This window comes from Leishmania donovani, chromosome 17 (genome assembly GCF_000227135.1).
Source record: "Leishmania donovani BPK282A1 complete genome, chromosome 17".
Lineage (NCBI taxonomy): Eukaryota > Euglenozoa > Kinetoplastea > Trypanosomatida > Trypanosomatidae > Leishmania > Leishmania donovani.
Window position 1 is genome coordinate 207,038 of NC_018244.1, and position 25,137 is coordinate 232,174.

Here is a 25,137-nt window from a genome sequence, read left to right on the forward strand (position 1 = left end):
CCCGGCCGTGTCGCTCAGCAAGGCACACATGCAGACGAAGACGTGCTTCTGCCTCTCCGTCGTTGCCTCGCAATTGTGTGCTGTCTTCACCTCCCCCTTGCCTCCCTCCCTTCGTGTGACGTCCACTCGCTGCCTGGCTATGCCCCCTTCATCGCTGCTGACGGAGTCGACCGGAGTTTGTGAGCGTGCGAGACCCCTACGCCGACAGCCACGCACACACACAAACACACAGAAACAAGGAGATAGATGGAAGGGGGAGGGGGAACATATCTCGACTTACACGGAAGGGCGAGGCAACCCGCACGTAGCCACACGGAGGGATGCGCAGGTCTGCGCTGCGCCCCCCCACCTTCCAACACATTCACTTCCCCTCCTTTTCTCTCTATTTCGTCTGTGACTGTCCACTCGATTTAAGTATCATCGCCTTAAGAGCACACACACACGCAAGCTAACCGAGTGGCGGCCGAGAAAAAAAAAACGGCGCCACACAAATGGAGGTGCAGAAGACAGGAACGTGCGATGGGAGGGCGCGCGTGACTGCTGAGGTGAGCCCCCTCCGCCCCGCCCCCGGAGGGAAGGCGGAAGGCGCTACCTGTATTCGCTCTGCCAAACAAGCCCACCCTCGCCCACCTCATCCGCCCTCTCGTGCACTATGCAAGCACGCACGGGCGCAGGAGTGCGCCCTCTGTCGGCGCCACCACCCTCCTCCTCCTCCTCCTCCCCACCCTCCGCGAGGGCACCCCGCAAAGAGCAAACGCATCAAACGGAGCGCCACCGCCTCAGCGCCACCATCAGCCCGCGCACGACACACGTGCAAGGCGCAAACGACTTTGCGCGAGTGCCCCGCCATGCTGTTCGTGAAATTAATAGCCCAACTCACGACGCAGAAAGCCCTTCGGGCTGGTCAGCCACGCCATATCGTAGCTCCGGTACGCCATGATCGAATAGAGGAACAGCATGCACAACGCCGCCGGGGCAAGCATCGTGTGCAGCAGCACATCCAGCGCCACGGAGACGAAGAAGACGCTCGTCAGCATTGGGAAGGCGGCGTAGAAGCGGCCGAGCACGTAGAAGCCGCAGAGCAGCAGGAAAATGTGGAAGCCGCTCGGGGTACGCCACTTAACCCAACTCCAGTACCGCGGCATCTCGTCCACGTTGCGCGCCATCCACTCGGGCAGGAACTTGTAGTAGAAGTACTGCGTGTCTGAGACAAGGTTTCGGTAGCGCCGGTCCAGCGTCGGACTCTTAGTGATCAGCTCGTATGCCTTGTTGATCTGGTTGAGGCGTGGGATGTCGCCGGTGCCGTCGGCCGCCATGTCCGGGTGAACCTGCTTCATGAGCTCGTGGTAGCGCAGGCGGATCGTCTGCGTCGAAGCACCCGGCTTCAGGCCCAGCACCTCCCATGGGTTGTACCCGCTTACGTGGGTGCTGACGGCTTCCTTGTTCGCGTCCTCGGCAGTTGCCGCGGGCCCGTGCGTGCGGCGACGCTGCTCGCGATGGAGCTCCTCTTCCGTGGGCTTTGCTGCGCCGCGTGGCGAGTCGATGTCGGCGGGGACGGTGCCGTAGCCTGGGCCACCGCTGGACTGCCAGCGGCGAGCTGTCGCCCAAGCAGAAGAGCTGCCTGTGGTGGGCGCGCACAACGTCGCTGCACGCAGCAGCACAAGCGAAGACGTTGGCTGGTATGACGAAGATAGAGCAGCCGATGGAGGTGAGCAACAGCAGCGACTGGCAAGGCTGGCGGTGACACCCGCCGTCACCGGCCGCGGTGCGCGTCCCCTGCGGTGGAGAAGCGCCGAGGCCAACGTCGACGCCGCGGTAGCTCGGAGCAGCATTAAAGGCGTAGAGACAGTCGAGACCCCCAACAAAAAAAAAAAACGCACACGCGCACAGGGAAGGGGGGGGGGCGCTGCAACGCGTGGGCGTGTGTGCGCGCGTGCATCGATGTTGAGTAGGGGTGGTGCGCACAGAAGGATGCACCGTTGAAGAGCAAAGACCGACAAGGTCAGGCCAGGGAAGGTGATGGTGGTGAGACGAACGACGAAAGGCCCATGCATGGAGGAGACGCGCAGAAATGGTGTCGCTGCCACGACGACTCTGGCCGTGGCCGCCCCCTCGCTCCAGCATGCCAGCAGTGGGGAATGGGGGAGGGGGCAGCGCTAGAGGTTCGTAAGCGAGACGTTGAGAGAGATGGAAAGCGATGGCGGCGGACTTCTGCCGCAGCGAGGAGGACGGCGAGCATGTCCCAGATGCGGCGCGCATCCCTTTGCCGAGCCACCACCTCCCTCTCTTCGCCTCGACGATGGTGATGGCAACCGAGAGACGGTATAAGCGCCTCGAGAGCGCAAAGATGATGACGCGTGTGCATGTGCGCCGCCATGCACGCACGCCGACACAAGCACGCGCCCCTTCTGCGCAGCGCGCGTTCCTTGTCACTGTCCACACTTTTAGTCTGTCCTTGTTGTGCACTCTGTCGCTCTCTGCCCGAGCACCAGGGAGAGAGCGACAGAGACGAGCCGCTTATAGGCCTGGAAGTTAAGCGTGCATCCGAGCCACTGGCCATTACGTCGAAACAAGACATGCCATCTATCCACGCACCTCTCATGGGGCACGCATCGGCACACGCGCACGAGAGAAACGCACGCACAGACACATCCGTCGTCCTCGTCGCTGCCTCGACACTCAACCCCTTCCCTCGCCCGCCCCTCCCCGCCTTCCGTTCACATGAGGTAATGCGTGTAGACGGCCGAGGCAATAAACACCAAAACAAGCTCAGCACGGCGGCTGTAGTACAGAGAGAGGCACCACACCGCCATAGAGAGCCCCAGCCACGCCGTCGTCGGCCCGTACGCGTAGACAAAGACAAAGGACAGGAAAGCCATGATGGTGAAGGCCACGTGAGCGCGGCGCTGATCTTCCAGGAGGGAGTCCGACAGAGCGGAAGCAGTGCCCGGCGGCGCCACAACGACAACGATGCCGAGCAACGGCAGAAGCTCATGCACGAGGAAGGCCATAAAGGCATGGTAGAGCAGCACCGTAGGCGACACCGGTGACGGCGCAGCTTCGCGGGATGCATTCCTTGCCGTACTGCCAGCGCCTATGCCCACGCCACCGCGTCCGAACAGCCGTCGCGCCCACGAGGCAGACGGCATGGCCACTCTCGGCGCCTCCACTGTCAGCAGAGCATCGGTGATGGCGACGACCATGCACGACGCTGCGCCGTCGCCAGCCTCGCTTGCCTCGTTTGTGCACAGCTTCAAAAACACAGATGCATTCACGACCAGCTGCCCAGCAGCGTAGCGGTCGTCTCGGTGGTACTCGAGCGTCGTCTGGGCACGTCGGCGGCGTCGCAGCGTGTCATCGGCGAGCTGCGTGTAAGCCGCATCTACAGCTGTCTGGTTCACGCCGAGGAGAAGCGGAGCAGCAAGCGTCGTCTGCCCAGCGCTGGCGCCGACACGGCGAGTGTGCGCGTGGTTCTGCCGTAGCACATCTGCCAGCTCAACCGGGGTACTCGAAAGCAATACCATCGGTCGCTGCGCCGCCGGCAGTGCCTCACCATCGACGCCGCGAATGCGATACAGAACGACATCCATGACGATGGAGAGCGCTGCACCATCGCTGCTGCCTGTGAGCTGCAAGGCAAGGCGCTCAAGCGCGCGGTGGGCGGCGGCGGGGCAGAGCCAGTCGAACTGCCAGCGTCGCGGCACACGCGTGGCGCTGTCCCACGGTAGAAGGAGCGGACGGGTGTAGGCTTCGCCGGTCCAGCTGAAAAGTGCCATGGTCGCCTCGCCCGCAGGTGTGCCGCTGGTTGTGGTGCTAGCCGCCGACACCAGTGCAGATATCGTGCCCGTAGCAGCAGAGGCAGTACCGGAAAGAGGCGACGCAGTCCACATGCCCGTCAGATCGCCTGCCACATAAAAGGTGGTGTCGGCCAGTAGACACCCCCTGCACTCGGTGGCGATGCCGGGGACGGCAAAGAGGATCTCCTCGACCTTGCAAAACTGCCGAACAGCGGGAAAGGCCCTCGAAAACGTTGCGGCGGTCGTCTCGCCACTGCCGGTCGCCGTCGCCGTCGCGTCACCGGCGCTACCGCGAGTCGGTAGATGCTTTGACGCACTTCGCCGCACCTGTGCAGCGCGCAGGTCGCTGTATTCCTCGGCCTCCGCAGCCCCCGCGTCACGCGAATGTCCGCTGAGCCAACCACCATCACGATGGCCTTGACGCGAAGTCGCCGCTGCGGGGTCGGCAGAGAGTGGCGGTATTGTTATGCCGGCAAAGGTGTCGTTGTAGCGGTACACAAAACGATGTCCCTGCAGGACGGCTGGGTCGCTGAGCAGCTCCGAGAAGAGGTAGTTGATAAAGTGAGATCGGTACACCCCACCCCCCTTCATGTACAGGTGATGACTGCTGTCGAGGCTGTGATGCTCCACAACGCTGAAACTGTTAATAAGCGCCACGTTCGGTGGGGCGCGCTGTCGCGGCAAGTTTGCCTGTCGCTGGTGATCGTCGAAGACGATGGTGCCGTCATCGGCGGCAGCTCTCGCATACGAGCCGGCACTGGGGCCGTCCTCGCCGACTGTCGGTGTCCATGTGTCGCCGATAAGCTCGATGCCGAGCTGGAAGCCATAGCGTCGGAGGTCCGCCTCACACAACAGGAGTGGGCGATCCGGGGTCGGGTCGAAGGACGGCCCAGTCTGCTGCGCCATCTCGGTCGCCGCCGCCGTCGTCGCAGGGTCGGGTTTCGATGATACAGCGGTGCTGCCGCGGCGACCCCACCACCTGCCGCTCTCCCGCCTGCGGTGCACGCTGCCGGCTCTGCCTTCGGCGGCGGCGTCAGGCGGCGTCATATCAGCAGAAGAGCGCAGGTGCAGCCGCGCCAACGTTGGGCGGACCTCCACAACGAAGCTCGCGTCGGTGGAAGTGGCTGCCACACTCGTGGGCAGCTCGCGCCCGGGCATCCACCGCCACGCCGACGCGTTTGACGCGCCTCTGCCCGCCGTTCGCGACGACGGCGCCAGAAAGCCGTCAGGGTAAATCGCGTCACGCACGGTCACGCGCAAGTAACGCGGGAGCTGCAGACGCCGCAGCAGTGCTTCGCTGTCCTGGTGCTCGTTGTACTCCTCTAGAGTCAGCATCTTAAAGGTGGGACACGCGCGCAGCTGCAGATACAGCCGCTTGCGAGAGCCTGTTTCCACCGCGGCCTTCAGGCCTCGCCGCATCTGCTCGATGCACGCAGTGAGCCCCACATTGGGGTGATTCGGCGCGCCATGCTCTGCCGTTGCCAAGGCAGGATTCGGAATCTCCTCCAGCGTCACCGCGTCGGCCTCAAAAGCGGCCCGGGCAAAGTTGGCCCCCGTAAGCTCGAAGGTTAGCACCGGCATGCCGCCCTCCACCTCGCACTGCTTCACCACCGGCGGGTACACCGACAGCACCGGTGCCATGTCGCGCACCTCCACACGGCCGAGTGGCACGAGCGAGTGCGGGTTCGTCACAGTCGGCTGCACCGTCGGGCCAGTGATGACAGGCGGCGGATCGATGGCGGTGCCGCATAGGACATCCTTGTGCAGTGCCGTTCGTAGGAAGATGTCATAAGGAACGGCGAAGGACTCCTTGAGTGGCAGACGCATCCGCAGCACCGCCACCTCGCTTCCCTGCGCGATACCTTGGTAGGCCCGAAGTGCGTTCTCGAGCCGCTGCGCCGGTGACAAGTGCGACGGTGAGTTCTGCAGCTTGCGCTGGTGCAGCTGCTGCTGACGCGTCTCCTCTGCCAGTGCGGCCTCCTCAGCCTCCTGCCGCGCCTTCCTTGCCGCCTCGATCGCGCGCAGCTGCGTCGACGTCACACGGCGGTGGCTCAAGGCGTGCTGCAGATCGGCCGGCAGCCCAGTGACGTCGATGCCGTCGGCGGTCCACTTCCACTGGCGGCGAATGCGTTCCACCTGTCGCTCCATTTCGGCAAGTGATATGTACTGCTGCTGCTGATGTAAGGGCGACGCCCCATGGCGCAGTTCAATGCGTTGTCGCCCTCTTCGCGCGCGCTTAGAGTACCAGCCGCCGCTAGCAGATGGAGAAGCCGATGCTGCTGCTGAGGAGCCGTCGCCGTGCACGTCGGAGATGAGGTGATCCAGCGAGCCGAAGAGCACGTCGCAGGGCACGGTGGCGTCGCGCACGGCGAAGGCGTAGTCTAGCCATTCCTGCGCCGTGCGGTCGACGCGGCCGTCGGGGCGGTTCGTCTCGGTCCAGTACTGCAGAACGTCGGCACCGCGAACGGTGCCGTCTACACACTTGTGGAGCAAGCTGTGGTGCGGACTCCCTGTCGCCGGCGCAGGTCTGCTGCTGCTGGAAGCCGTGTCGGCCTCACCTTGGCTGGCGTCATGCGCTCCTTCACCGGACACGGTCGCCATCGCTGGCCTCCACGTCGCATTCAGCTCCGTCGCCGCAGACGCAGAGACAATAAAGCCCCCAAGTTGCCTCGGGTGGCTAAGGTCAAGCCGCAGCAGCACTATGGCCTCTGATGCCTGCTCCGCTGAATCCTGCGCCGGCCTGCCGAAGGTCGCGGTTCGGCCGCTAATGTTCACCTCGTACGTCACGTCGTCCTGCACCCCGCGCAACCCGACCATCGGCCTCATCGTCGCGTTGGCGCGCCGCAGTGTCGCAGGTTGGAGCACCGGCAGATAGCGAATACCCCATACGCCGCCCTCGTCGCTGCCGTCGTCTGCCTCCGCACTACCATCACGGCCCAGTAACGTAGAGGCGAAGGCAAAAGCCGCGTCACCCAAGGTATGCGGCAGCCCCAGCTGAAACAACTGTGAGAGGCCAAAGGGCGATGTCGCAGCGTCGGCACCGTCGTGCCCAATCCCCTTCTTCCTCCCGCGTGCGGCGCTAGTGCCAGCGGTCAAACCCGCCTCAGCGCCCGGCGCGCCATCGATGATGCGGGTCGAGATGAAGTCGCCGTGGAAGGGGCACACGCCAGTGGTATGCATTGCACCTCCTGTAGAGCTGCCGTCTCCCGCCCGATCCGTGTACACGCCTGCGGCCACCGCCAACGTCGGTGTGGACGGCGAAGAAGCCCGCGGCACTGCCATGAACAGCGGCTGCGACACCTCGCGCGGTGACAAGTGACGGCCTGCCTTGACCGTGAATGATATGCACCGGCCTGGCAAGGAGGCAGTACTCGCTGAGGTGTAGGATGGGTTGAACCACCGTGTCGTCGGTGATACCCACCACGGCGTCACGCACCGCCCGCCGCTGAGCCGCTCCACCTCGCGCGCACCGCGCTTGACGGTGTCCTCCAGTGTCGCAGGGTCGATAAGGCGAACCTGGCTCTGCCAAAACTGCACGTCTTCGCGAGACGACTGTGGCTGCCGCTTCGTCCGCGGAGGCGGACGAGGGGGTTTCCGCGATTTCTCTTTCAAACCGTCACTTTCCGTTGCCGGTGCTCCCTCGGTGTGCAAGCACAGCGTGATGCGCCCCTTGCCGGTGTAGCCGTCGCACTCGTGGTCCATGGAGGTTGTTGCGGTCAGGTAGGCGGAGACGCGCTCCACCTCGTAGTGGCCCTTCAACGTGCACATATGCCCCTCCATCCGACCAAAGATGCTGCGAGACGGCACAAGGTCGTAGTGGAGGTACACCGTGCCAACAGGGAGCTGTTCCAGCACGAGCACCCCACCGCCAGGGCGAGGATGCAGACCGAAGTAGGTGTGGAACGCCGCATGCGCGGGGGCGTCGGCGGTAGAGCCGTCGGAGGGGAAAAAAAAGGCCGCTGCTTCGCCGTTGCTGTAGTTGTGGATGCTGCGCAGACTCATGCGCGCCTGTGTCGCACCATCCACAGCCGCAGTCGCACCGGGGCCCGTCATCTCCGCTTCCAAGTGCCAGTTCTGCGTCGAGGACGTCGTCAGGATCGTCGCGCGATCAGCCAGAGTCACGAGGCGATGCGAAGGCAAATTCTCTGTCAGAACAAACACCTCCACTGTGTCGTGGTCGACAAGAACGCGATGCTGCGCCTCTGATGCCGCTGACGCAGTGCGCTCACTTGTGCCAAGGCCGCTCACGTACTCGCCTGAGGCTGTCAAAGACGGCGGTGGGGAGGCGGCATCTGTAGGTAACGGGAGAAGCCGGTAGACGGCCCAGCGCACTGTCACGACGCCGAACGGCAGGCCATGCACCAGCGTCTCCGCCTGCGTGCCCTGATCAAAATGGATTCCCGTAAAGTTCGCGTCCGCCGTCCACACCGTGTTCTCGTCCGTCGCCAGCGACATCACCTCCCACTGGCCAACAAACTCATGTGCGATCTCGCGCGGGATGGGCACAGCCTGCAGTGCCGCGGTGTCGCCGCACACATACAGCTCCTTCTCCACCACCTGCGCGTGGAACACGTCGAGCATCTCCGTAAGAGCCACCGGCGGGCACACGTTCGGGTTCTCGGGATCCGGCAGAGAGTGCGTGATCGTGTAGAGCCCCGGCGTATGCAGCCCTTTGATGAGAACCGTCGAGCCGCCTCTGTCGCGGGCCACGGCAGCCGGGTGAAGGGGCAGCGGTTGAAACTCGACGTTGTCCATGAGCACCTGCAATCCAACCGTGATGGAAGCGGCCGGGACGACGCTCGTGACAGCCCACCGCGCCATGGCCGGGTCTGATGGGGCGTCCACGTGCAGGACGGCGCTCTTGCCGACAATGTGCCGCGCCCTGGCGAAGGGATACGTGTTGGCGGGTGTAGTGTAAAGCCTTTCCATGGTGATGATGACAGGCGGTGCCGCGGCGGCCTGTCGCTGTGCCGTGTCGCTTCTACTCACTGTACCACGACTGCTGCTAGTGCGGCTCGGCCGAGACTTGGGCGTCGCCGACGACGGCGGCGGCACCACCTGCAGCGAGTCGGCTGCGTTGTGACTGAGCACGACAAGGGCCGTGGCTGGCAGCGGACTCGGATACACGCGCCTTACTAGAAACCAGTCACGCTGCTCTGTGTGTGTGATGTGGTTAGCGACGGTCAGCTGGCAGAGCGCCTCGCTGGCATTCGCCGGCGGCGCCGCCGCGGCCCTGCCGTAGCGCTCTGGAGTGTGATAAAGCACCGAGTGCGTCGGGTGGTGCTTCTCGACCGTCATGACCGCGGCGTCAGGGCACGCCCACGTGAATTCGTAACCGTACACGGAAAACAGCTCCGGGTAGCGGGCGAAGGTGTACTGCGGGGCGCAGAACGGCAAGACAGCTACAGCAGGGGGCGGCGGTGGAGGCAACACCGTGCCGTAGCGCTCGTCCTCGCGGACGACGCCGCGGGGGTTGACAGCGAGAACGGCAGCGGAGCCCGGCTTCTCCACGCACATGCCACGCCGCACAAACTCATGCTTCTCGGCCTCTACTTCGGCGCTCAACCGCTCAGGAGAGCTCCGCACGACATAGTCCATCAAGAACAGCGATGCGTTGCCCACCCCCGCGACTCTCAGCCGGCGCGCCTCTGCCTCGTGCAGAAGTGTGTATGTCTCTTCCAGCTTGGTGTCGAGCTGCTCATCGAGCTGGCGGCGGCGACGGCGGCGTGCTTGCTGCTCCGCCAGCTCGGCAGCACGCTCTGCCAGCGACGTTAACGCCTTACGTGATTCGGACGCCTTGTTGGCATGGTACTCACCCCAGAACGCGTCCTCGGCCTCTACAGTCTCGCTGCCGGCGGTTGCGGCGTCGACATCCAACTCCTCAGTGCCGGCACCGCCCGTCGGCGTGTCTTCCTGTTCCTGCTGCACGCTCATGCCGGTTCGCCTGCGTAACACCATTGGCCCGTCATCGCCCGCCACGTAATCGTGCTGCGTGTTCCAGAGCTGGTGAGCAACCGCATCCTGAACAGGGCGCAGGACCATCTCGAAGTAGTTCTGCTGACCTGTGTAGTTGAAGGAGTACCCAATGTCGGCTGCAAAGCCGACAACGGGTATCACACGGCGATGGCGGCGGTGGCGACTGACGACCTTAGCCGCGTCCGTTGACGCGGATGCAGCACCTACAGACGCCAAGACCGAGGCGTTGACGCGAGTGTAGGCGACCTCAGTCAGCGAGGGCAGTGCAAACACTTTAGCATGCGGATACGAGATGCGCTGGTGACGGTCTTTTTCGTGAAAGACGACGTCAGGTGGCCGCTGGCATCGCCGCAGCGAGTATGTCTTCTCCACTGCCGCGACGAGGTTGCGCACAGACCACACGACATCACAGTGGTGATACGCCTCCACGCCGCACGCCATCAACGCTGTCACAGGTCTAGATGCGGCAGCCGCAGTCGTGAGGGCCAGCGGGCTCCCACCATCCACGGCGGTCGTGATGATCTGCGTCTCCTCCTGCTCCTCGACCGGGATAGTGCGCTGTACCAGGTACGGCGGGTGCCGCGCCGACACGCACGGCGGCACGAGCCACTCCGCTACCTCATCCTTACGCACCTCACGCGGTGCCACGAGCAGCACGCACCCCTCCTCCGTGTAGATGGGCGCGAACGCCGGTACGATGGGCGGGGGTGGGAGGGGAACCACGTATATCTGGTACTCGACGTGCGTGTCCGGGCACTGCGACGTGTAGGCAAAGGAGTGTACCGCTCCGTCGATGACGACGGTCAGCGACAGTGCTTCGCCAGTGTCCTGCGCGACAAACTCGAGGGTGCCGTTTGGCAGCATGCGTTGCACGTTGGGCACGCTGTTCGTGTCCAGCTCCGCTGTGAGCTGCTCATCCACTGACAGGACGCGCAGCGGGGGGCTCGAGCGCCAGTAGCCGGTGGGTGCGTTGTTGCTCAAAACATCTGCGCCGCTGCTGCCGCCGCCACGGGGAACACTTTGGCGCTGCTGCGGAGCTGCGGGAGAAGTTGAAGAAGCTGCGAGCGGCGATGTTAGGTCTGCGAGAGCACGTGGAGCCGACACCACCCAGCGCCGTGCATGCATAGGCAGCTCCACGGCGACCACGCGCGGGTAGCTCGCCAGACGTCGTACCACCAGCAGCGGGCGAGAATACACCTCCACAATGAACAGTCCAGAGGCTGCCGCCTTGGCACTCGCGGTCACTGGGATGACTCTGGTGTAGAGTGGGTCCAGGTTTGCCGTACCAATCAGCCGCTCCTCGCGCACGGCAACTCGCGCCACCCACACCACCTCGTACACGCCGCGATGACTCATGCGCACAGAGGCATGCACCTCGCTGGCGTCCCGTTGCGCATCGGGGGCCGCGACACACACGGCCAGCGAGGCGGCGCCCGTGTCCTTCGCTGTCATCGACGTAGCTGGCGGACTGCTGCGTGCCTCGCAGCGGTAGGACCCTTCGGGCGCTGCCTCCGCAAGCTGCTGTGGGTCGGCAAGCCACGTCGTATTCGGCACGGTAACCTCCAGCTTCGGCTCCACTCGCATTCGCAGGAGCAGTTGCCGCAGAATCAGCGCCGACACGTCCTGATGCTCCCCGCACGCCGTCGCTGGCCCAGGGGTGGTGATGTGGGCCTGAACCGCCCACACTTCGCGCCTCTCCAGGACGACAGGATCACAGACATCGTCGACGTCGCGCACAAGGTAGGCGACAAGGTTGCGGCCGAGAAAGAGAGGCACCAATGCGCTGCCGGCCTCGCCATCCCCGTCTGTGTCGTCGGCTTTCCGAGCTGGCGCAGACGTGTTCGTGTACGGATTGGCCAGCACGCGAGTGGGATGCTGTGGCAGCGGCTGATCGCGCAACGGTGCGTTCTCCCAGTAGCCGTAGTAGGCCAAGGGCCGCCGGCGGCCGAGCACAGCGCCGCTGCTGCCACCACCGACCAAGCGGTGTCCAGCTCCACCGAACCACCCAGCACCGCTGGCCTCAGCGCTCGCGCTACCAGCAGACTCCAATGATGACGTGGGGGAGGCGGAGTGTAGTGGGTAGAACGGGTCGAGGGCGGCCATCACGGCAGCACGCGCCATCGTGCGGTTCGTCAGTCGCATGGAGCGTCGAAACCCGAAGTGTGGCGCAGGGTGGACAGACGGCAGCGCCCATGTGCGGTTCAACGGCAGCCGAAGGACGAAATGGCCATGCGCCACGCGCTCAGCCGACGAGGTGGCGGCAGATGGCCAGGAGGCCGTCTCAGCAGCTCTGAAACCCACCGCAGGCTCACCCTGTCCCTGATCTCCGCCCGAAGCTCTGGCCCCACGGGCGAGAAGAGCTGGATCGAGCGGCTGGCGTGAGATGCGGACAGAGACTTCGTAGCGAACGTTCGGCTCGACAGCAAAGAACGGACTAGTAGCAGAGCTGCGCAGCAGGCGACTGTCTGTTGAGGTCGATACCGCGAAAGGCCCGATGTCGCCCCCCGTGCTGCTAGCAGAGTAGTGTGGTACTGGCAGCAGCCGCGAGTGCCGCAAGATGAGCGGGCTGTATGTAGGGGAAGTGCCGGGACCGCTGATGCTGCTGCCGCTATGATGTCTATCAGTCCAAGACCGATCCCCCTGTGGGGCGGCGCTGCCGGCCTCCACGCCCTCCGCGACTACGCTGCGCACTGTCCAAGTCACCAGCGAGGTGGGGGGCACTGGCGGGGTGACCTCGAAGGAAACGGCGAAGGCAACGGTGCCGTCCGCGCCACGGACTCTGCGAATGCGCTGCGACGCGGAAAACGGCGGGTGTGCCGACTGAGGCACATCGGCGCCGTCGGTGTTGTTCGACGATGTTGGAACGCCGCAGTGAGAGCCGAGTCCTACAATATTGATCGGTGGCAGCGCATCTCGCTGCATGTGCAGCGGCGGCATTACAGTCAGAATGTGCGGGCATTTGCACTTGACCACGCGGCTCGTAATGTGAAGCTGCATGTCGGTGTCCGCCGCTAGCAATGCCGTGTCCAGCGTTTCGCTACTCTCCGCTTCCACCTTTCCTCGTGTTGGAACAGCGCGAGCGCCGGTCCGTGCTGCAATCGCCGGATCAGCGGAGGACGCCTCGTGATTGGGGCCTAATCCACTCCTTCGGCCAGCAGAAAGCGATGGGGAAGATGCTATCAGCTTGAGCAGCGCCGCTGGGGAGAGAGCGCCTGTTGTCAGCACCAGCACGTCACCATCTCCATCGTTGTGCTCTGCGACATCTGCGTCTGTCAGGACGTAGCTGGTGTTGTACACCCGTCGGCGGCCCCAAGTGTCGACGGCAAAGATCAGCGCCTGCGGGAACAGCTCCCGCTTCTCGGCTGCGCTTAGTACTTGGAACGGCGAGGCCCGCAGCAGCTCTTGAAGAAAAATGTCGTACAGCTCCGCGCTCCGCAGCAGCGTGCCATCGAACCTGTACTGGCAGCACAGGCTGAGCTTTAGCGTCAGACCGACCGGCAGTGAGAGACTGTGCGGCGTGAGCAACTCTCCAGCCGTGAAGGAGCCGCTGGCCCACGCCACGGACGAGCGGGGGCACGTAAAGTCCGTCGCACACATGGACGCCGTCGCCTCAGCGCTCGCTGCATCGGTGATGCCCTCACCGGCTGATGCTGGATATTGGGCCTGTGCAGAGAGGCCTGCGCGGCGGCCCTCATCGCGTGCGTGCTGCACAGCCGCAGCGACCTCCTCGTCGGTCGGCACGGTCACTGCCACATCGCGGAGATCGCTGGTCACCGCTTCAAATGTGTGCGGCGCGCCGAGCACCAGCTCGTTCAACTCCTTCAGACTTGCGTAGACGTGACTAGCGCCATCGCTACTCTGGGTGCTTCGAACCTGGGAGGAGGAGTGCTGAGGAGCGGCGGCGTGCGCTGGGAGAAGCCCCCACCTACTGCCGATACTGCCACTGCTCAAGTACACACATATCAAGAGGCTGAAGAACAGCGCTGGCAGACGACGTCGGCGCTGCGCCGCAACGCCGCCACTTGTCGAGGAGTGCATTACAAGCATGCTAAAGAGCAAGGTTCGGAAGGGCCAGGGAAGGAGAAGCACGGCGAGAGCGAAGGACGCCCTGTACGTGGTTTGCGTGTGCGCAGACCCAGACACAGAGAGACGGCGGGATGCAGTCAGCGACAGAGAGCAGTGCCTTGCAACAAACTTCGAAGAAACGGCACCAACACAACACCACACGAAAAGAACGCCTCTGACTGATGCGCGCAGCGAGGAGCGTCGGAAAACGGCGGACAGGATGGATGGAGGAGGGGTGGATGGATCGATGTGTACAGGCACACGCAGAGAGAGGGAGATGATGATTTAAAACGTGCGTAAGTAAGTGCCTGGAGGCGTAGTAGGGACGGGGAGCTCTTCACCTTTACGTGGCGCCCTTCGACGCTTGTTCGCTACCGCCAGGTCACACCACCAGTTCGAGCGTGCGCGAAATCACGGCCAAACCACAAGCGAAATGCCACGCGAGCAGGGAAGGCTTCGGTGTTCCCCTTCCCCCCCCCGCCGCCTCTTATGGCCTCTGCTTGGCCGCCCTCTAACCAGCAGCGCAGTGGCCAAGTGTGGAAGAAAGCGGAGGACGGTAAATCCGCCGCGTAGGCGCAAGCCGCACAGGACGCAAAGGAAAGGGCGAGGGAGAGAGACAGAGACAGAGGCGTGGTCCCTCTGCCTGCGAACACGTCTCAATTCCCGCGGTCCCCGGTGATGGTGCCGCTGCCGCTGGCCCTCTCCCTTCTCCTTTGTCGTTCGTCTCTCCCCAGCGCTGTCTGTTATTTCTTTTTCCGTGTTGCTACTATCTGTTATCGAGGGCGTTTGACTTGACGTCGCGTGAGGATGGCGGTGGCAGTGGTAGCGGAGCGCGTCCACGCGTTCGTGCGCGTGTATCCGAACAGGAAGGCAAGGCGTCGTGCAAAAGGAAATGGTGGGTGAGTCACATGAGGCAAGGGTTGCTGTGGGTGGCGGGGAGCACACCCCCAACGCATAGCACAAGACATGCATGGCAATCATCTTCGCAACCGTTCATGATGTAGGCGCCGTCGCTCACAGAGTCGACGAGCGGCACGCAAAGAGCGCACGGAGAGCAGCAGTGGCATTCTTTCTTCTATTCCAATGTGAGTCCACTCCTCTGCCAGGCAACGCGAGGTCCACCTCCGCCCTCGAGCCTCCCCGGCGCTGCCACAGGCCACCCGTCGCGTGGCGCGGCGCAGCCCTAGGCGCACGCCGGTGCAGCAGTGCGCCGGCTCAGCCATCTGAGAGCACGGCCTCGGCAGCGGACTCCACCCACACCCCACTCCGCAGGCAGCCTCACAGCCGCTCCCGTCATGCCGGCCACCGCCCCCGGTGCACCCCCCTCGCGGTGGCGCAGGCTCCCTCCACCAGTGGGCAGCGAGGGCCGGGTGGCAGATGCCTTCGAGCCACGCCGGCACTCGGCTTGTCATGTCGGCGGCACAAGCGTGCTCGCGGTCGCTGGTCGCTCCGACGCCGCGCCATCCACGACCTGACCGCCGACATCAGTCGCCGTGCATCGCTCTGGCCCCCGCGCGTCGCCGGTGCTCGGCCCTGTGGCCACCAGAGGGGCGGCTCGGCATTTGGCTGGGGATAGGGCGGGGGCGGGACCGCCTGGCTTTCTCCCACAAGGAGAGAGGGAGAGTGGGGGGTGCACTGGGCCCTGTGAGGCCGCGCGCTGGGGCGCTGTGGCCCCCTCCCCACCCCCTCACCTCGCCATCTCACCATGTCGTCATGTGGGGAGGGTATAGAGAAAAGCAGAGGAGCACGTCATGGGCAGTCATGTGTGAACCAGCGCCATCACACCAATGCACCGTCACACACGCGCACTAGCGAACGAGTGACCGCGCGTGTGAGGTCCACACGAAGGAGGGCAGCAGCAGACGCGAAAGCCCCGTGCCATCTGCGTTGTGTGCGGTGTCCTCACAAACTCGTCGAAGCCAAGCAGCGGGTGGACGGTGATTGAAGTGGTGGACGGAGCTGCGGCGCAAGTGACGATAAACAGGGATAGGGGTATATATGGCAGGGGAGCAAGAGACGTGGCGAGTTGAGGGTATCGATGTAAAGGCTCAGGAGAGGGAGAGACACGCGAGCAGGTCGACGGAAGGGCAACTCCTACGCGGCTCTTTTACTCTCACCCCTTCGATGCAGACCGTTTCACAGTCCCTCCCACTTACACGCATCCTTCGCGCTCCTGCCGCGCTGTCCTCCGACGGTTTGTCCGTGGCCACTGCCGTCGCTGAGGAGCATCTGCAGTCTACCACCACATCTCCGCATTCAAGGTTAGCTTGTCCGTACGCGCACATGCATTCCACTGCCTTCTCCCTTCTCTGTGTGCTCTTCGTCTCCGCTGCTTCGCCCTCCGTTGCTATGCGGTGTGTGCGTGATGGGGCCTGCTTGAGTGCCACGTGATGCACCCCTGCTCACCAGCGTTGTCCCTCTCGCGTGTTGGTTGGCTGGACAATGAAGAGAGCGAGCGCGCGAGGCGGAAAAAAAAAAACTGGAAGCGAGCATGAAGTGTGGAAGGAAGAGCAAAAGGAGGAGGGGCATCGGCGGAAGTACTTATGATAACAATGAGCGTACCAGTGCGTCATCGGAGTCCTGAGATGTGCGTCAGTGTGTGGCAGTGGGAGAGAGGAGCGAAGAAGGGCGCGCGTGCACGCGGATGCGCGCAGGCGAACACAACAAACAAAGAAAAGCGTAGCTAAGGCACTCATCTACTTTTTTCATGTTGCTGTGTCTCGTGTGATGAGCTTGGTAGGTGCCTTGAGCAGCACTGCTCAAGCCCCATTTGTGTGTGTGTAGGGGGGGAGGGGGTGCGTAGATAGCTATACGTTTTGCCTGACCTGATGTTTCGCATAAACTCGAACGCGCCTACACAGCAGCCATGCAGAAGCGTGCGCAAGCGAAGTAGATGGGATGGGGGGGAGGAGAATGGTGGTGGTGATGATGGTTCTCAGGATGGCGGTGAGAGTGAGCACAGCGAGAGGAGACAGCCGACATCGGCTTGTGCGTCTCCAAAGTGCATATGCGCGCCTTGTCAGCGGACGCGTGCAGCGCCCGAGAGAGAAACAACAAACTAAAAGAGAGAGAAGGAGTGGAGAAGAAATCGTTGGTGATGGGATGACGAGCTGAGGGGCGTGCGTGTGCGTTTGTGGGAGGGGTGAGGGGGGAGGAGGGGTTACGTGTGCGAGAGAGCTTCTCTTGCGGGTTGCACGTCAATGGCCGTGAGAGAGAAAGGAAGAGAGATCGAAGAGGTGTGCACACCTAACATAAGAAAGCACATCCTCGAGCCTGCGTGTCGTCAGCATGTCACCGCTGTTCTCTCTTCTCTCACCTCCTCCGCCCACGTCGCATTCACCGGCTGCCCGCTCACCAAAAACGTATATACAGCGCAGTCTCCCTCTTCCGCCTTCCCCTCTCGCGCATCACCTACCCGCTCCACGTCCACGTTGTCTTCACGGTCCCTTTCTCTCACGCACGCACCCCCCCCAAAAGGTGCACACGCATACAAGCGTATGTGTGGCCAGGGAGAAGTCACCGTCAATGACTGCGAGCCCCAACGCCCAAAGTAGCGCGTGGCACGCACAAGGGTCACAGAAGCAAGGAGACACGCCTGTACTCGCACACGAGCAACGAGCATGTGCCGGTCATCACTGACGTTGGCCTCCCTCAGCATCGGTAGCATCTTTCTTTTGTTGTTTGATGTTGAACGTTTGAAGATAAGAAACCAAGGAAAAGGAAGTGAGAGAAAGGGAGGGAGGGAGAAAGGAGCGTGCACGCGGCGGTAGAGAAGAAGCATAAGCCTGATGAGCAGACAGGAGGAGGAAAGCGGCACCTCACAGATACAGGCATAGACACAGAGAAAGGACGGAAGTGGCACAAAACAAACGACAGCATACAAGAAGGCAAGATAGACATAGAGGGGTGGGAGGGGTGTGAGTGTGGGTGTGGGTGTGCGAGAGGGCGAGCGAGCAAGACAACTTTGGGTGTGCGTACACACACACAGAGGGAGAGAGCAAAGAAGGCAAAGTCTTGTGATAAAAAAAAAAAACGAAGGAAAAGACGCACTTGACAGAGGAAAGGGGTAGAGGGAGAGAGGAAGGGGGCGTTCGACATCCACAAACCATTCAAGAAACGTACAACAAGCACGGAAAAGAGGCAAAACGCGACCCGTACGGCACACGCGATCAATGTGATGGTGTTGCTGGAGGTTTGGCTAGCCTCCTTTTTTCTTTTACTTGAGGCATGTGTGTGTGTGTGTGCGCGCGTGTTGCGCCCCGCTCTCACACTTGCTGCTGCGGTCGCCCTCTTCTCTGTCATCTCCTCCCCACCACTACTACCACCTTCCTCTTCCTCTTTCCCGGTACACCAAGGCAACACGTCGTGATTGTTCGCAAGGCATGCGTAGGTGCGCGCGTGTCTCTCTCTTGGTCCTTAGTTCACGTCCTCGAGCAAGAAAACCCTGTGCAACCCAGGACCGATTCGCGGAACCGCTGTCTCGCCTCATACACACACACGCAGAGACCCACAAACAGCCCACATCCGTCTCAAACTCACTCAGAGACACACAGACAGACATCGGCAGCAGCAGGAAGCAAAGAGCACATGGAAGATGGAAGGAGAGCGGCCGTGTGCAGCTCGGCAGAAAACAATTTTTTGTTTGAGTGTTCGCGGAGCGGCAACGAAGGGAAGCGGGGCTCGCCGCTCCGCGAGAAAAAGCGAAAGCAGCAAAGAACTTCCCCATCGGGTGGGTGGAGACACGTGCGTGTGCGCGCTGACGACGCCAAGCACCTGCTAAAGAGCGCGCCTGTGTGCATCCTTCTCAGTGGGGGGGGGGGGCATGGGGAGAGGTCGAACGAGTCGGAGGATAAGGCAGCGGTGGGCAGGCTGCGGCGATTTTGCGTATAGGCAGCACACACAGACTCAGACAAACGCGCACGCACTCGCTGACGGACGCTTCGGAACGGAAACAGGCAAGCGAAAAGAGAACGAAAACGCTGCGGCAGCGCTCTCTTGGTCCGTGTTTCGTGCTGGACGACAACACACACACACACTCACAAACACGTCCGCTCTCTCCCGTGAAGCTCGCGTTTGTGAGTGGGCGTGCGTGTGTGTGTGTGTGTGGGGGGGGGGTGCAAACCAACAGAGGCTCAAGCACGGCAAAAGAAAAATGGAAAAGAAAAGCGAATGCCCATCGAAAATGACCCGCAGCGCACGCGCGCATCGGCGGCGACAGCAACACCACAAAGAAAATAGGGGAGGAGGGGGGTCTACAACGCGATAAGCAGCGCAGGAGCGAACACCCGCAATGAGAAAGACAGAGAGGAAGACAAGCACCTGAGAGGCCAGGTGAGGGAAGCCGCCGCTGCAGGCGGAGGGCGACGGCCGAGGGGGGCAGGGGGAGAGGGGAGGGCCGGCGACGGGAGCGAGAGAGACAAGAGCAGCAGTTCGCATCACAAACCTTACAGACAAAACCGCGAAAGAAGCCGAAACGAAAAGAGCGAGCGAGGGCGAGAGAGCGAGCGAGAGATTACACGTCTATGTGTGTGTGTGTGTGTGTGTGCATCTGGCAAGCGTGTCAACGACGTACGCGCACATGTCACAAATGTGCATGCGATAATCAACACGCACATAACAGCAGCAGCAGCAGCGGCAGCACAACGCATCAACAGCTGTCAAAAACTAAGAAAATGAGCGAGCGAGCGAACGCAACAAGGGCGCATGATGGGGCCGCTCTCTCTCACGCAACACGCTCATTCGGCCCCCCCACCCCGCCTCTACCCTCTCTCTTTCTCTCCACTACCTTGTTGGTCTCCCTCTCTCGCTCTGCTCCGCTCATGCATCGCCCCGCATTCTTTGTCTTTTGTTTCGCCACGGCATTCTCTCCGGTCCCCCCATCGTCCCTCACGCATACTGCCTCTTCGTCGGCGGCACGTTCGATCCTTCATAGCCTCGACCAAGGGCAAAATTTTGCGGGGAGGGCGGGGCATCGCGGTGGCTGCCCAAATGTGTGGCAGCGCATACGGTTGTCTCTCTTTCCGCGCACGCCGGCCAAGCCTGTTACCTGCCTCCTCGCTCTGCTCCGTCCTACATCACTTCCAAGTGCACAGACTCGCCGCCTGTCGCCCCTCCCGTTGATGTCCGTCAGCGCCCCTCTGCAGCTTCTCCTCCGCCTACGCTCCACCGTTTTCGCCTTCTCTGTGCCCCCTTCTCTCAACCTGTGACACCCACCCCCCATCGCTCGCGCGGGAAAGCCTCACGCCTCACAGACCGCAGTGTACCTCTCTTGGTTGCTTGTTGTTCTTTGTTCGGTTCACGCGATGAGATGGAGGACGCTCCCTCCGGCCGTCGCCACCGCAGCCCACGTCGATCGCGTTCTTCTCCCCGCCCCACCGCCTTCGTTGCCATGGGTCAGGAGGCGGCAGCGGTGGCGGCGACGAAGGATACGACGCCACACAACAACAAGGGAAGGAACAGCGGAGATGAGGTGCAAGTGATGTGGCGGGGTTTGGAGTGGTTTGTCGTGAGAGACGGGAAGGGAGCGAGCGAGCCGGGCGCACAGCACGCTGCGGGCATCCACAGTGTGCACAGTATCGGACACAGCAAAGCAGAAGAAGACGCACCACGGAGAGAAGCCGCACGAGACTTTTGGGAAAACCAGCGCGGCCCCGTTACCCCCGCCCCCCACCCCACCCACACCCACACCCACACCCCACGCCCACACACACCGCATTGCCTTGATAGGGTTGCGAGATGTCGTGCGAGACGAGCGAGAGACACTGCAAGGAATGTGTCATAGGCGTCTCTGCCGCTGTCTCGGTGCCTGTGACCGTGCTCGCGTATATGCACGTCTCCTTTCTCTCACTGGCACGGGCCTTTGCACTTCTACAGATGCTGGCGACGCCATGACGAAGAGAATGAGGGGTCTTCCCAGGCGTGGCAGCTTCGGGGTCGGACATTCCTTGAGGGCAGCCTCATCCGTGAGTGGCATGCAGCGGGAGGAGGAGAGGAGGGAGGGCAGAGAGAACCAAAAAGGAAACCGGCACGAATCAAGGCACATCATGAACGGAAGAAGAGTTGCCCGCACGGCGCCCACGGCCGTACAGGATGGCGCAGTGTCGCGGCAGCTTCTGATGTTGTGAAGGGGACAAAGGAGGAGTGTGCGCCTCTGCGTGCGTGTGTGCGTGTGTGTATAGATATATGTGTAGGCGTGCATGTACGCATAGGCGTGTGTGCCCGCCACGCCTTAGTGCTCCTCTTCCACCTCGAAGGTGCAGTTGCCGCGCATGAAGGTAACGACAGGTCCGATCAGCGCCACGCGCTCCGCTTTTCGCCCAATGACGATGCCTGTCATAGAGCCGCCGCGCTTGCTGGCTTGGTAGAAGTGCAGGTGGTCGCCGACCTTGAAGCGGCCGTTCTGGAGAAAGCGCAGCCAGTACGGCAAGATTGTGGTGCACAGCGAACCTGTCACCGGGTCCTCATCAACGCCCATCCACGGCGCGAAGAAGCGCGAGATAACTTGGGCGTTGGCAGCCGGCCCTACCATAATGTGCCCCTCGTTCTGAGCTGTCACACCGAGGCCCTTGATGGGGCCCATAACAGCAGATTGCTCCTTGAGGGCATCCATGAAGTGGGTCGAGCTAAAGGCACGGCGAAGCGCCTCCCAGTCGGGCCGGCACTCCAGCACGTTGTGCGGCGTGGACAGACGCGCCACGTAGTAGCCGGTCAACTTGGAGTAGGCAATGTCTTCGATACACTCGGCGCCGTACGCCAGTCCGAGCGCCGCCGCCACATCTCCGAAGAGCTCCTGCGGCACCTGTTCCTTGATCGACAGCGCCTCTGTCATGGGAAAGTGCACCTCGTACGTGTCCGGCGAGCAGGTGTAGCTCTGCAACATTAAGCTGCCGGCTCTGGCGATGGAGTCAGACTTGCGGCGCACGCTGATGATACCGGACTCCGTCACGAAGCAGATGACGTCCGTCTGCGCAGGCACAAAGAACTCCATTGGGATATGCGACACCAGGTGGCGCGTACTCTCCGACTGAACGAGCCGCGAGATCTCGAAGATGGCGTGCGCCGCCGCGAAGGTGGCGTGGCCGCACAGAGGCACCTCCTTTATCGGCGTGAACCAGCGCAGGCCAAACCACTGCGTATGCATGCGGCGCGGACGACGGCCCGTCTCGCTGCTGGTCATCATGGAGTTGGAGGCGCGGGTGTAGAGGAAGCTCAAACCGGAGTTCGCCATAGAGAAGCTGGAGCTAGGCAACAGACCAGGCGAGGGCGGCCATGCCATGCTGCCCGGAAGCTTCGCCGAGTGCGTCGGGTTTTGGCTGCTTTCCATAGTGTGTGCCACCGATACCTGCTGCCGATCCGGAGCTGGAAGCCCCGGTGCCTCGTCGTCTTCCGTGACGGCGGCGCTCATGCGGCGGCGCTCCTCGTTGTCGTGCTTCACCTTCTCCTCGTACTCGTTTTCGAATTCCTTACACTTGTGCATGATCTGCTCATGAATAGTGCGGATGCGCGAGGCGGGCAGGCGGTAGACGAAGGCGGTCTCTGATAAGTTCATCTCCTTCGCCACCTGCTGGAACGCGCGGCCCATCTTGATGTTGCGCTCTACCGAGTACTTCTCGGCCGCCGCCTGGCGGTCCTTTTCCGTCATCTTTCTCTCCTGCGACTCCGGCTCACCGCGGCCCAAGCTGGCCTCGAGGCTGCTCACGGCAGACCACTCCATGCAGTACACGGAGGTCGGCACAAGGCAGACAGCGGCCGGGTTGCCTTTGAAGCGGTCCTTCGCGAAGGCGTCGCACACCATCATCGGCGTGGACACGGCAACGCTATGCGGCTCCATTTTTTTCTGCGTTCGCGGAGGATGTTGTCCCTGCCGCAGCGGGCGATCTTTCTTGTGCAGGGAGAGCGGAAAGGTGCGCGAGAGACAGAGGGGAGGGGGTGAGGGCTATCGCACGTCACCACGGCGGGGGAGAGGTCCACGCACACGCAAGCGCACGGAGAAGCAGCAGTGCAAATCGACGGTCCTGAAAAGGGGGGCCAGAGGAAGAGGAAAAAAGAAGCCAGGCAAGTACGTGTCGATGACCGCCGTCGCCGCCCCCCCCCACCACCCTTATCCCTCCGATATTCTCTTACTGATATTGATGATAATGATGCCCACGCAGCCAAGCACGAGAGAGGCCCGAGATACAGAGGATAAGGCAGAGATGGGTGCAGAGAGAGAGAGATACGGCACGACGCGGCACACGCACACAAGGGACAAGGCACGAAATGAAGCAAGGGGGTGTCGTGAGTGTGTGTGTGTATGTACGTGCACGCGTGAGGGCAAGCAAGCAAGCGGGGAGAAGGGGACTAAGTCAGATCAGCTGTCGCTGCAAGCGGGGGCCTGGGCGGGGGAGACGAGGAACAGGCTCCAGAAATGAGCAAAGAGAGCAGAAAATGCTGCAATGGGACGCAGGCGATAAGACGTCGCGGGCAGAGCAAAGGAGGGGGAGGGGCCTCGTGTTGTTGTTGCGACTCTCGAGGAAAAAAAAAAAGAGATGGAAGAAGGAAAGCAGTAAAGGCGAAAAGAGTAGCGAAATTTTCTTCGATGATGGTCGCCACACGCACACACAAACACACATATATATATATATATATGTGTGTGTGTGTGTGTAAGCATCCAGTGAAGGTGTGCAGTTGATGGTATAGCATGTGCAACGGTGTGATACGAGTTGCAGAGCAGCGCCGATGGAGGAGCGGGGCAAGAAGAAGGTGGACAGGAGAGAAGAAAGAGGGTGAAGTGGCACGCGGGGGGAGAGGGGGGGGGCGACAGGGAGCAACAAAGAAACAGAGTGAGATGCACACATGTCGTGTGTGGTTCCTTGCAGCCGCATGGGTTGTCGGTTCTCGTCGCTGCCCGTCCGTCCGTGAACTGGACAATGAGGATGCGAATGCTGACGGTCATCCAGCAGCAGCAGCGGCGGTAGCCGAGAGGTGGCCATAAACAAAGTCCGCCGATGAAGTACGCCTCCATGGCACCAGGGGGTGACGGCTGGAAGGCAAGAGGAAGACGTCCATGTGAGTGCCATGCATTCGCTTTCTCTTCATAGCGCGCTTCGTTGCTCGAAGGCACCTCATACGCGCGAATACTTCGCGCCACTCGCCCTCCCTCTCCTTCACACTAGGTGAGGAGGGAGGAGGGAATTGGGGAGGAGAAAAGGAGCAGGCACTCTGGTGCCTGTGTCGACGGCGGTATATGTGCATCTCGTGTCCTCGGAAGAGGAGGGGGGTTGGCTGATTCACTCTCCTTCGCCAGTCATTCACCGCCACCTCCCATCCATCTTTTCGTCGCCTCCCCTCCCTCTCTCGCCGCATCGGCATCGTCAGACCCTCCGATAGACACAACACAAGAAGGGTGCCTCGGCACCACACGTCAGCGGTAGTGAGAGGAGGAGGGGGAGAGAGAAGGGAAGGGGGAAGGGGGAAGGGGGAAGGGCGATGCACGCGAAGAAAGCACGCACATAACAACACGTTGCAAAGAGAAAACAAAAGGGATTCGTGAAAGCATGGGACTGGTGGCCGCATCAGCAAGGATGCGAAAACATGCGAAGAGAGTGAGAGATCAAGAAGACGCAAGCACATGCGAGAAGGCGTCCAAGTGGCTGCGCGTATGCATGCGCGTGCGTGTGTGCGTGTCTTCGTGTTATCTATCAAGGTAAGTGCGGTGGTACAGTACATGTGTTTGTCCCTCCTCTCTCCTTCATCACATGAGTCCCACATTTCTCATCACAAGTTTGGGAGAGGGAGGGTGCGGTGAGACAGCACAGTGCTGCGTGTGAGTCGCCGCGGCGGAAAGACGCGCAAGCGGAGCCGGGAGACCGGAAGGGGTGAGAGCGGAGGAGGAAGAAAACAAGGCAGCCGAGTGGGCTACGCGCGCGGAGGTAGAGAGAGAAGAAGCGGCAAGCCTATGCACATTCACAAAAGGAAAAACAAAGGCACGTACGCGTGCGGCGAGTGCACGTGGATGCGTCGGTCTGTGATTTGCGAAGGGGTCCAGGCAGCCCGCACGTGCTACCCGCCGCAAATCTGTGTACGAGACACAGACGCAGGCCGGGAAAGGGGCAAAACAAAGAGAGACGAGAAGGAGAGATGGCACGAGAGCGCGCCATCACGTGGCGTGACAACAAGCGGATCGGACTGGGTGGGGTGGGGGAGACGCAGAGAGATAGGGGGAGGGGGGCAGGCGCGAGCGCGTTAGAGAACGACGCAGCCATCGTGCTGCGAGGAACGCGCTTTCCGCGTGCGGGTGCACCCACACAGAGAACAAGAG

General features: G+C 62.1%; 3 protein-coding genes across 4 annotated transcripts; all 3 read right to left on the reverse strand.

Annotated features, from left to right (window-relative positions):
- Positions 1-863: 863 nt before the first annotated feature.
- On the reverse strand, positions 864-1,832 carry LDBPK_170510 (hypothetical protein, conserved; the record flags this gene model as incomplete). Its single annotated transcript, XM_003859857.1, has 1 exon — positions 864-1,832. The coding sequence occupies one exon, from the start codon at positions 1,830-1,832 to the stop codon at positions 864-866; it is 969 nt and encodes a 322-aa protein (XP_003859905.1).
- An 885-nt stretch (positions 1,833-2,717) lies between these two features.
- LDBPK_170520 (hypothetical protein, conserved) lies at positions 2,718-13,820 on the reverse strand (the record flags this gene model as incomplete). Of its 2 annotated transcripts, none has more annotated exons than XM_024473457.1 (1): positions 2,718-13,820. In XM_024473457.1, one exon carries the CDS (start codon positions 13,818-13,820, stop codon positions 2,718-2,720), a length of 11,103 nt encoding a protein of 3,700 aa, XP_024329229.1. Both variants share the same exon structure in this region, with proteins under 2 accessions (XP_024329229.1, XP_003859906.1).
- A 7,246-nt stretch (positions 13,821-21,066) lies between these two features.
- On the reverse strand, positions 21,067-22,668 carry LDBPK_170540 (hypothetical protein, unknown function; the record flags this gene model as incomplete). Its single annotated transcript, XM_003859860.1, has 1 exon — positions 21,067-22,668. The coding sequence occupies one exon, from the start codon at positions 22,666-22,668 to the stop codon at positions 21,067-21,069; it is 1,602 nt and encodes a 533-aa protein (XP_003859908.1).
- Between the last annotated feature and the right edge of the window lie 2,469 nt (positions 22,669-25,137).